Genomic DNA, 12839 nt, shown 5'->3' with positions numbered 1-12839 from the left:
GACAGATCACTAAGCTACAGATGACAGGTTAGCAATGACAAATACTCAGTCACTGGGCACTTCTTTACAAAACATGACTTTCACTTTTTTTTTAGTTGTTAACTCTTATACCTCGTTGCATCTCTAGCTGGGAATAGCGTTAATTTACCATACCAAAAGTTTTAAGAATTCAACCCAAAAGAAGTATTCTGTACTCAGCAGGGTGCACAGGTACTAATGCAAAGAGCTGGCAAAATTTCTTGCGAGTACTAGGGTTGTGTCATACTCGAAACACTCTGTATTAGATGGAGAAATAGCAAGAGAAGCACGTCCTGAAATGTGAACACAGCAAGAACACTGTACTCATAGGACGGTAGAATGATTCTGTGACTGCCGAGGAGAAACGCATTTCTTGCAGGCAAATGTGTGCTGCCCTGTGGGGCTGGGGCACCTGGTAGACACTGACTGTGCCATGTTATTGAGACCAGTCAGCCCTGCAGCTGGGCCCAACCTGCCCCAACCCTGCTGATTTGCATGTTACTGGGGTGCAACCCACAGCCCTGGACACATTAATAGTGTGGTCACACCCTGTGCAGGAATCAGTCCCGGGCAGGACGTAGCATGGACATGAGGGTCCCGACTCAGCTCCTCAGCCTCCTGCTGCTGTGGCTCCCAGGTAAGGAAGGAAAACTGGGGATTTGCTCTGCCAGTGTGGTCAGTACCACTTAGACATCAGAGTAGTTATAAGACCTGGTAACATCATTAAGAATATGGATGTTTGTTTTCATGTTTCCCTTCTCAGGAGCCAGATGTGATATCCAGATGACCCAGTCTCCATCCTCTCTGTCGGCATCACTGGGAGACACAGTCACCATCACTTGCCGGGCCAGTCAGAGCATTAGCAGTTACTTAGCCTGGTATCAGCAGAAACCAGGGACAGCTCCTAAGAGCCTGATCTATAAAGCATCCACTTTGCAAACTGGTGTCCCTTCGAGGTTCAGTGGCCAAGGATCTGGGACAGATTTCACTCTCACATCAGCAGCCTGCAGCCTGAAGATGTGGCAACTTATTACTGTCAACAGCATTACAGTAGGCCTCTCACAGTGATATGAGCCTGAACATAAACCATGAAGCAGACAGCTGAGAGCAGGCCGCCCCAGCTGCTCCTCTTGGGTCTCCATGAGCTGAGAGCATTTCTCAGATGCAGCCACTCTTTGATGGTGACTGCATATTTTGGTATAAGTGGCCAGGGAGGTTCCTCTGCACCCTAACTCTCTTTGTCTCTCCTCAGCCTCAGTGGCACATACAACTCCTCTCCTGATGTCATAAAGTACTGAGATCATCACACATGAGCTGTCTAGGTTACTGTATAAGACAGAGTTCATAAAGTGAAAGAGAAGCTATTCTCGATATTCCAAGCAGGAATTGCTTAACATAGGCAATTAATTTCTAAACTATATTTTCTTAAAGAACTTGGGAATTAATAACAGGAAAAGCAGATAGTGGAAGTGGGATATTCACTGGTGCTCCCCAAGAAACCAGAGAACATATGCCTTGGGAGACAGAGGCTGTCTAGCCATGTGCTCCCCAGACCTGTGGGGGCGGCCCAAGAGTGGGGGTGCTGATGCTCTCAGCTCACCAGTGATTCTCCAGTCCTCCTCTCTGCCCGCAGGAACTCATGGATAGTATTGAATCCTCCTCTTCTGACTTCCACATGTCAGGGAGGGCCCCTCACTGAGCAAGTCTATGGGAAATCGTAGAGGGCAAAGGGGTTCTGAGAAATGTGCTTCCACAAGGGAGAGTGATGATGGGGAACTGACAGCAGACAGCCTGGACGGTCATCCTTTTACAGGTGTCAGAATTTTGCCAAATACAATTCACTGTGATGTGCTTCAACTTTGATCATCAAGTCTGGATTCATAACAAGAAATCTTTGTTAAATGATGAGAAAATAGAAAAAAACGAGGGAAATATTTTGCATATACAGAAATAAGTTGACACACAATAAAAGCCTTTTCTTGATTAAAAAATCAAAGCTTGAATATGGGTGGAGCACTCTGTCTCTTCTGTATGAAAATCTCTTGTTGTTCGAAATTTTCCTTACAGCCAGGGCATCAGTGACACCCCTGGGAGCTTATTACAAATCAAAACACCAGGTTCCACCTTACATCTACTTTTGAGGGTTTTCATTTTAACAAGATATCAGGTGATATGTATAAGGTTTAAGATGCTCTGTTTTAGACAACACTTACATCAGTTAAATACGTCTCTTTTTTTTCCCATTTCCATTTAAGAAAGGTGATTGATAGCCACATATTAAAATACACCCAGGTTGGTTAGATAGCTCAGTTGGTTAGAGCGCCAGCTCTTAACAACAGTATTGCCAGTTTGATTCCCACATGGGCCGGTGAGAGACAAAGTCTTGAAATTGGAGCAGAGGCTCTGGTGGGTGGCCTGTTAGCTCAGTGCTTAGAGCCGGTGCTCATAACACCAAGGTTGCTGGTTTGAGTCCCACATGGGACAGTGAGCTGTGCCCTCCACGACTAGATTGAAAACTATAACTTGACTTGGAGCTGAGCTGCGCCCCCCCCCCCCCCCTTTTTCAAGTTGTTGAAAAAACAACGACTTGACATCCTGGAAAAACACATCATTCCCCAATATCCCTCAATAATAATTAAAAAACAAAACAAAACACATCCAACTTTATTTTCAAATTAACACAAAATTAGCTTCCTTTAATATTGTAAGTATTGAAAAAATATAATTATTTGTAAATGGCATATTGGTATATGTTGAAAACTAAATAGAGTAATGGGTTTTAGAAACTTGAAGAATTACAAAGACCTAAGAATAACTCAAAATAATATCTAATTGTGTTAGAAAAATTGGACTTAAACTTGCTTGTGCCGTTTATTTTGGGGATTTCATTCCTTCCGGCAATTTGCCCTGAGGATTACGTTCCTTGGGTTCACACCTTCTGTCTTGGCCCCACAGGAAACCATCCATAGTGGAGACCAATTCATGTGCCTGCAGAGGAACCACACAGCTGAGAACTGCCTGCATCATTCAACATCGTTAACATAAACATTCATGAATACAGAAATGAATTCTTAGTATTATAAACCATGACATTTTTGAATGGTTCCTCACAAACCAATTTTGTGTGACATCTGAATAATATAATATTTATATATCTGCACATAGAGATAGATGTATTTCAATAAAACTTATGGCACAAAATAATACTTGGGAATCCATTCATAAGGGAACACAAAAACATAAAAGAAATTATGAATATTTGAATAAAAAGAATAAACTTTACATCATTTATGAGAACATCTAACATTATCCATATATAGCAGTACTTCCAGTACTAATAATGAAATTTTTATACATCATACAAACTTATTAATAAATGATTGCATTGAAATTTCATAAATAAAATTAAATAAAGGAAGATGTGAGTACGTATGCATATGTATATATGATATATACATGTGGACATATAATTGGTATGACTAATGTAATTATTTTATGAATTAAATGGGTTAATCTGACTCCAATTACTCCCTATCAAAATCTTGTGTCCAATAACAAATATATTACCTTATCTGACTTCAGGCATTTTCTTTATAATCTTTGTTTCTAAATCGCCCAACAACTGCTGTGCTCACTTGAAAATATGTTGTCTAAATGGAGGTCCAAAGAGTAAAAATGGAGATATTGTTCCAACTGCCAAAAATTAAATTCTTACAGCCTTTGGAAGTCCCATTATCTCTATGTCCACCATCGTGCTATGAGTTCCAGGTATGAGATAGTACTTATGTGAATTGTTTTTAAAGTAAAGTTTATTGGGGGTAAAAATAGAAACATTACATAGGTTTCCAGTGTACAATTCTGTAATACATCATCTATATATCATGATGTGTGTTTTTTCTTAATTTTATGGTAAAATCTACTTGAGACCCTCATGACATAGTTCATAGGTCTTGTGATTTATAGAGAAAATGACAACTAAATTAAACTTCTAATAAAGAACCAGAAAATAGACTGAATGGCTAAAAAAATTAATTTATGGATAATACCACTGGTCTTCAAATATTGTAGAAGGGAAAACGTCAGCTTAGAGGAAGTATTTCAGAATCTCATGGAGGACCAAGTATGAAGTTTGGCCAGATTTATTAATAGTATATTTTAAAATCTCTCTAGCATTTGTTTATCAAGGGTAGCAATATCTCTAAAATATTCACTGATTGGCTACTCTGGTCTTCTTGGTAACACTGAGGACCAAATTACACTTTAGAAATGCATACTCAATATGTAAAAATTTTTACACTTTTTTAGGTAATTATTTCTCATATTTCATAGATAATTGATACTGAAGAAATTTGAAGAAAATGAAAAAAATTTAACAGATTGTTATTTAGTCAAAACTGACCAAGAGTGAACAAGTCAACCTGTGTCCTAATAACTTTTAACATAGAGACACATTGCAAGAACCATTAAGGTATAGATGACTCCATTTCTTCATTTTCCAGGTATAGAAGTGACATAGAAACTTAATTTTTACCAAGGATGAAATGTTCAATAGTCAGTTGCCTGAGAATGAAAACAAACAAACAAAAAAACCAAACAATGACCCGAGAGCTTTAAAATGCAGATTAATTCAGGTGTATCCTTATGTTTATGAATTATTCCAGGACATGGGAACAAATTTATGCCTGAGGTTTGTCAGAAAATTACACTGGACTGATGTCACATCACTTATATACTCAAGAGGGCTTTGAAAGAAGGGGAATCACAATAGTATGTAAAATTCAAGGATTATATCTGATGATCACTTTGGAAGGAAAGATAGCTAACTCAATGATATAGACTCCTGGTTCTAACAAATAACAAGACCTTAGAAAACAACAGTGAAAGGTTGGAGACACAGTTATGAGTATTTTGGGAAGCACTATGATTGGACCTTTCAAAATGGGCCAGGATTGGAAACAATGGCCTCCCAAGTGAATGTTAATCTAAGGGCCATTGCTGAGCAGAAGGTTCTCAATAGTTAGGTGTCAGTCATTTACTGCTAAGGTCTGATTGTTTGTTCCCCCCAAAATTTCATATGTTGAAATCTTAAAAACCATGTGATCGTATTACAAGGTAGGACGTTTTCTGGTGATTAGTCCTGAGGGTGGAGCACTGGTGAACGGGATCAGTGCCTTATGAAGAGACCCCACAGAGCCCCTGGCTGCTTTTACCACATGAGGACACAGCGAGAAAACTATCTATGTCCCAGAATGTGAGCCATCACCAGACAACAAATCTGCCAGCAACTTGAGCTTGGAATCCACAGCTTCCAGAATTGTGAGAAATATTTTTCTGTTGTTTACAAGCTGCCCAGTACATATAAGGTATTTTTGCTATAACAGCCCAAACATGCTAAGGAAATCACTTTTCCAAGCTTTCACAGTGAGCATAAGGAACAGACTTCATGGCATCAGCAATGGCAGTTCATGCATAGCCCAGGGGTATGGATTTCATCTACCGTGTTTCCTGGAAAACAAGACCTAGGTGGACCATCAGCTCTAATGCATCTTTTGGAGCCAATATTAATATAAGACCTGGTCTTATATTAATATATATAATACAGGGTAATATAATATAATATAATATAATATAATATAATATAATACAATACAATATAATATATAATACTGGGTCTTATATTAATTTTTGCTCCAAAAGATACATTAGAGTTGATGGTCCAGCTAGGTCTTATTTTCCGGGTACACGGTAACTAAGGCTGATGTGTTACTTGCACGTGTTAAGTGATTGAGTCAGTTGGACATGACAAAAGACATGATGGCTGATTCCAGCAGAAAGGTGTTTATTATCATGGATTAAGAAGATTACAAATGGAGAGAAAGGCCACATGAACAGTCCCTGGCAACACAAAGTTTTAATCCCTCAAACGCCTTGTATTTTGTATGATGAGAAAAGCTATTGTCATGGCAACAGCAATCTGGAGAATCAGAAAGCCATGTCCACCAGAATGTGTTGCCTGGCCAGGACCCACACCAGCAAACTGAGCACCTGTGGTCATGCATGTCCCCTCCCCTCACTATGTTCTGACAACCACTCCTCAGGAACCCATCTGATGGGCAGAGTCTAAGTCACATCTCCAATCAAGAGTGCAAGGCATGTGGTGTAGCCTTTTCAGAACCTCCCACACAGAAAGACCTCAGGGAACAGAGAAGATGGAAAATACTAAGGAAGCTGCTTCACAATAATTGCATGAGTCAGGAATACATGTATGTATGTTAAATAATTTCCTTTCCTCTACTTTCCTTCCCTTTAAAATATATAAAGAAACAGCTCAGATTTTTCTAATCACCCTTGTAATTTAGACAATAGTTTAAATGTATTAGAAAATTAATAAAGAAGACATCAAGCAAAATTGTATTGACAGGGCCTGAACGAGGAGTCTCATGCCTACGTCTGTGTCCAAGACCCACAGGAAGATCTCTGGTTATAACCACCCTCCTAACGCCCTCTGTCCTTCTCTAAAGGAACTTCCTCTTCTTTTACACTTGTCTTCACCCTGGGTGTATGTTCCAGATCGCAATTCTCTCCATTTCCCAAATAAACCATTTGGTGGAGAAACATCTAGCTGACTTTTTTGTTTAAGCCCAATATCTTTGGTGGCCTGCACAAGGGTCCAGACAAGACCCCTGAGAACACCAGGGATGGTGAGCAAACAGGTGTGGCACCCACAGAGCCTTTTGAGCTTGCTGTTTTTCTCACTGGCCCAGGAGTTCCAAGGCTAAGTTTTCTCCTGGATTTGAACTTCTACCCTCTTTGTGTTTTGAAGCTCTAATGACCTTATCCAATGTGTCAGAGGCTTTGTACTTTTCTGCTAAAGGCCCTGTTTGTCTGTGAGTACTGCATTTGACACAACACCTGATTCCTTCAATTTCATGCTGTTTTGTAAGACTGGCTAGCCTGTGGCTGGACTCCCTTGGAACGAGACTATTTCTATGAAACTGGCTAACCTTCGGTTCAATTCTAGACTGGACTGTCTCATTGAAACACTGTCGTTCAGCTTTAGGCCTGATCCTCCCATGAGCAGGTTGTCTACCAGAGCTGCACTGTTCAGTCCCTGGCCTGCTGACCTCATGACTCGGTTGTTTCTCTGACACTGCTGCTCTGCCTTCAGCTCAGCCTCATTGAGAACAAAATGTTCTACATAAGAATGACTGATCTAGCTTGCAAATTGTTTGGGCTCTATAAACCTTTAAGCTATTGAGCTATTTAACCCATTTAAGTTGATTAAGTTGTTTGAGCTGTTTAGGTTCTTTGGGACTTCACTTAGGAAAAAAAACCCTCTAAAACTGGGATCTCAGTTATCTATATATAGGTGCCCGCCATCCTGATACACACAGAGACCCTCAACAAATTTATGTTTAGAAAATGTGGTTATTCTTCATGCTCATTTCTTACTAAGTGGACTGATTTACATAAATTAATACACAATACCAATGGCCATTATGAGGAATTTTTCAGATCCCCAATCTTACTTATCTTAAAACCAAACTGGTTATATACCACATATCAGTGAAATCATGTGATTCTCTATTTTTCCTGTCTGATTTCGCTTAGCATAATAATTTCAAGATCCATCCATGTTGTAGCAAATGGCACTATTTCATCTTTATTATAGTAGACTAGTATTCCATTGTGTATATATGTACCATATCTTCTTTATCTAATCATCAATCGAAGGACACATTCATTCTTTCTATGTCATACCCACTGTAAATAAAGCTGTAATGAACATCAGAGCACATGTATCTTTACGGGTAAATATTTTCAGATTTTTCGGGGAGAGATACCCAAAAAAGGAATTGCTGGGTCACATGGTAATTCTATTCTTAATAATTTGAGCAACCTCCATGCTGTCTTCCATAGTGGCTGCACCAATCTGCATTCCCACCAATGGTGTATGTGGTATATATTACTGAAAACAACTAAGGAACCAGACAAATAAATGAAGAAACAAAAACTCATAGACACAGACAATAGAGTAGTGGTTATCAGAGGGTAAGGGGGGAGAGGGATGGTGACAAGCATAAACGGGATCAAATATATCATGAGGAAAGGACAACTGAGTCTGGATAGTGAATACACAATTTGATGTACAGATGATGTATTACAGAATTGTACACCTGAAACCTATGTAACTTTACTAACATTGTCACCCCAAAAACTTTAAGAAAGAAAGAATAAAGAAAAATGCCAGGAAATTGGAAAAAAATTGTCACAATTTTAAGCACTTCACACACCCTCATTATTCTAACCAGTCTTTCCAATGTCCTTCTAATCCCAAATGGCAGTGCTCTGAGGAATTACAGGTGCTCTTCCCAACCTTCCCTATAAATTGGCTCAGAAAAACTTTCTCCAAACTGAGAAACAGTTTCTCTCTGTTCTTATTGATACCGAAGCTACAGTCTTGATGCTCAACCCCAGTGCTATACAGCAGCTCCTGCCTCAGAGAACGAAAACAGTTCCAATAGTGGGGGGGGGGGGTCTCAAATGGACCTCAACTGGTTCCTGTCTCTGAAACTGTTCTATTTGTTTAGGCTCCTTAAGAATTACTCATGCTTGTGCCTCTGTCCCATTTGTTGATTAAGCTGAAGCTTCTACAGTGTCATGCTGGAATTTCTTTCTCCAAAAAGGGGGGAATATTCTAGAATTTGACAGTAGCCATCAAAATAGCCAATCTGGTAAATTAAATGAACAACTACTCTATTTTATTTGCTCCTTTTCTGATGACACTATAGTTGCATCTGGGAGTATGGTTCATTTGTCCCTATTACATCACCTGTCATTCTCTTTCTGGGCAAAATTTTTAGCTGATATTGGCAGAATCCACAGGGTATCTCCTATCAAGATTCAAGTATTTTCCTAAAACCCATTGCCAGAATCAATATTCCATGAGAGGTCTTTCCAGTTATAAAGCCCACCCTACAGATCAATTGAATAGAATTGAGAACCCAGAATTAACCCACATAAATACGTACAGATAATTTTTGACAAAGACGCCAAAAACATACAATGGAGAAAAGACAGCATCTTCAATAAATGGTGCTGGGAGAATTGAAAAGCCACATGCAAAAAATGAAACTACACTACTTTCTGTCATCGTGTACCAAAATTAACTCAAAATGGATCAAAGACCTAAACAAAAGACCTGAAACAAAAAACTGCATAGAAGAAAACATAGGTACTAAACTTATGGACCTTGGGTTCAAAGAGCATTTTATGAATTTGATTTCAAAGGCAAGGGAAGTACGAGTTAAAATAAATGAATGGGACTATATCAAACTAAAAAGCTTCTGCACAGCAAAAGAAACCATCGACAAAATAAAGAGGCAACCAACTGAATGGCAGAAGATTTTGCAAACAACGCCTCCGATAAGGGGATAATATTCAAAATATAAACGGAACTCATTCAAGGCAAAAACAACAAAACAAACGATCCAATTAACAATTGGGCAGATGAACTGAATAGACATTTCTCCAAAGAAGACTTACAAATGTCCAATACACATATGAAAAAATGTTCAACATCACTAATCATCAGAGAAATGCAAATCAAAACCACAATGAGATATCACCTCACCCCAGTTAGAATGGCTATCAACAACAGGACAAATAATAACAAGTGTTGGAGAGGCTGTGGAGAAAAAGGAACCCTCATACACTGTTGGTGGGAATGCAGACTGGTGCAGCTGCTATGGAAGGCAGTGTGGAGGTTCCTCAAAACATTACGAATAGAATTGCCATATGGAGAGACTTCCGGAAAAATGGCGGAGTGAGGTGAGCCTCTGTAAAGCTCCCCTGGAATTTACAAAGAATCGAACAACAAAAACTCCACAAAGGACTCCCTGCACAGCAGACAGGCAAGACGAAGAGGCCCACTACCGACTGAAATCACCTACAGGTAGAAGATTCGCGCGCGCCAGCGGGGGGAGGAGGAAAGTGAGAAGTGAGCGGAGACGCAGCTCCGCGGGCGCAGGACTCAGACCCAGCTCAGTGCGCCGAGCTCGCTGCTTCCCAGAACTACCGCAGCTGCGGGAGATCGGACTGCTAGGGCTCCGCCAGGGCTCCACAGGGCCGAGGGGACAGCATATAACATGGCTGAACCCAACGCTCACGGCAGAGACCTCGGAGAAAAGACTGAGGGAAAAAGGCTGAAAACGGTGGTTTAAGCCCGCACTGCCGAGCAGAGAACGGAGCCTTAGGCACTGAGACTAGCCGCCCCCTCCCTCCCCTCCCAGAGCTCGCCCCACCCCCACCTGCCCGGTGCTTGAAGCGAAACAGTAGCAGTGTCAGATCAAAACAACAGAAAATTTGCTATATTTGAGAACTGTGGCCCACAAACACAAATCCACAGCCCAACTAGTTCCGGCAAAGGGAAGAGAGCTGTGGAAGCAGGACCGGCTGTGGTGGTGGTCGCCGCCATTGCTCTGGGCCACCTCTCACAACTCACCCCGCCCCTGGCCCCACCTATCTGGGCGGACCCTGCAGGAGTAAACAGAACTGCTGAAACATACAGGCTCTGAATCAGGAGCTGGAAGAGCTTTGGAACATCAAAAGCTCTCTGCATACCCACCGGGACACTGCGCCCTGTGACCTAGGAGAACTATTAACAGAGGAGAAGCCCGTCTCCCAGGGAATCCCCCCAAGTTTGTGAGAAGCTGGAATAGTGCAGAGAAAACATAGCACTACCTTGTGAGAGAGGAAAAAAAAAAAAAAAAAGCCTGCAGTCAAAGAAAAAGTAAAACGTTCTACCAACAAGTACTGGAAAACAAAAGAAAGACCTCTTCCTATCAACTTGTTGCAGAAGTCACTCCTGTAGATGTCTAGGAAGAGAAATAGTAAACCAGTAATCGCCATGAGTAACCAAGGAAACAAGATAGCTCAGAAAGAAAGTGAAAAATCTCCAGAAAAGGCACTTAAAGATACAGAAATATGTGACTTAAATGACAGAGAATTCAAGGCTGCAGTTCTGAAAAAACTCAACGAGATACAAGAAAACACAGATAGGCAGTTAAATGAACTCAGAAATTCAATTAAAGAACAGTATGAGCATTTTACGAAAGAGATTGAAATTTTAAAAAAGAACCAAATAGAATTTCTGGAGATTAAGAACTCAATAGAAGAAATTAAGAATGAAATAACGAGCTTAGGTAGTAGAGTTGACCAGATGGAGGAAAGAATCAGTGACATCGAAGATAGAAACCTGGAAATGACACAGATAGAAGAAGAAAGAGACTTGAGACTTAAAAGAAATGAAAGAACTCTACAAGAACTTTCTGACTCCATCAGAAAGAGCAATATAAGAATAATGGGCATACCAGAAGGAGAAGAAAGAGAGAAGGGAACAGAGAATATATTCAAACAAATTGTCGATGAGAACTTCCCAAATTTGTGGACAGAACTGGACCCTCGAATCCAAGAAGCAAATAGAACACCTAGTTACCTCAATCCCAACAGACCTTCTCCAAGGCACATTGTATTGAAGCTGTCTAAAATCAACGACAAAGAAAGAATCCTCAAGACAGCCAGGAAAAGTAGACGGTAACTTACAAAGGAAAGCCCATTAGATTATCATCAGATTTTTAGCAGAAACTCTACAAGCCAGGAGGGAGTGGAACCAAATATTCAAACTATTGAAAGAGAGAAATCATGAGCCAAGAATAATATATCCAGCAAAGATATCCTTTAGATATGAAGGAGGAATAAAGACCTTTCCGGACATACAGAAGCTGAGGGAATTTTCTAATACACGACCTGCACTACAAGAAATACTAAAGGAGGCTATTCGACCACCATCAACAGGGACAATTTGTGGCAACCACAACTCAAAAAGGGGGAGAGTAAAGGCCTGAACCGGAATATGGGAATGGAGAAAGTAAGCGTGCTGAAGAAAATGGAATACTCTAAATATCAAACTTACTTTTACATAAACTTAAGGGTAACCACTCAAAAAAAATCCAGAACTGAAATATATACTGAAATAAAAGAAGAAACAGAGGGAAACATCATAGAATACCACCACACAGAAATAATAGACAACAACAAAAAGGCAAAGAAACAATGGAGACACAGCCTTACCAGAAAACTAAAGATAGAATGACAGGAAATCCTCACATATCAATAATCACCCTAAATGTAAATGGACTGAACTCACCAATAAAAAGGCACAGAGTAGCAGATTGGATCAAAAAACTAAACCCAACCATATGCTGTCTCCAAGAGACACATCTCAGCTACAAGGACAAGCATAGACTCAAAGTGAAAGGGTGGAAATTGACACTCCAAGCAAATGGTACCCAGAGAAAATCAGGTGTAGCCATAATGATATCAGATGAAACAGACTTCAAGGTGAAAAAGATAACAAGAGACAAAGATGGACATTTCATAATGGTGAAGGGGACTGTACAACAAGAAGACATAATAGTCATCAATATTTATGCCCCCAGTCAGGGAGCACCAAAATACACCAAGCATCTACTAACAGAACTAAAGGGAGAAATTGACCAAAACACAATTATACTAGGGCACTAAATACATCATTGACAGCTATGGATAGATCATCCAAACAGAAAATAAATAAGGAAATAGTAGCCCTAAATGACACATTAGATGAAATGGACATAATTGACATTTATAGAGCACTTCATCCTAAAACATCAGACTACACATTCTTTTCTAGTGTACATGGAACATTCTCAAGGATAGACCATATATTGGGACATAAAATCAGTCTCAACAAATTTAAAAAGATTGAAATCATACCATGC

At 40.0% G+C, this 12839-nt stretch overlaps 2 gene segments (V, D, J or C); both read left to right on the top strand.

Moving 5' to 3' along the window:
• The window catches only part of LOC109439652 (immunoglobulin kappa light chain-like), a 315245-nt gene that overhangs the window by 16107 nt on the left and 286299 nt on the right, over positions 1–12839 (top strand).
• LOC148758902 (immunoglobulin kappa variable 1-5-like) lies at positions 560–2009 on the top strand. The segment is given in 2 exon segments: positions 560–655; positions 782–2009. Coding segments are annotated over 2 exon segments (360 nt in total).

Source organism: Rhinolophus sinicus, chromosome 2 (assembly GCF_057876585.1).
Source record: "Rhinolophus sinicus isolate RSI-liver-muscle chromosome 2, RSI-T2T, whole genome shotgun sequence".
In the NCBI taxonomy this organism is placed as follows: Eukaryota; Metazoa; Chordata; class Mammalia; order Chiroptera; family Rhinolophidae; genus Rhinolophus; species Rhinolophus sinicus.
The sequence above is the reverse complement of the archived record's forward strand: the minus strand, read 5'-3'. Positions and strand labels throughout refer to the sequence as shown.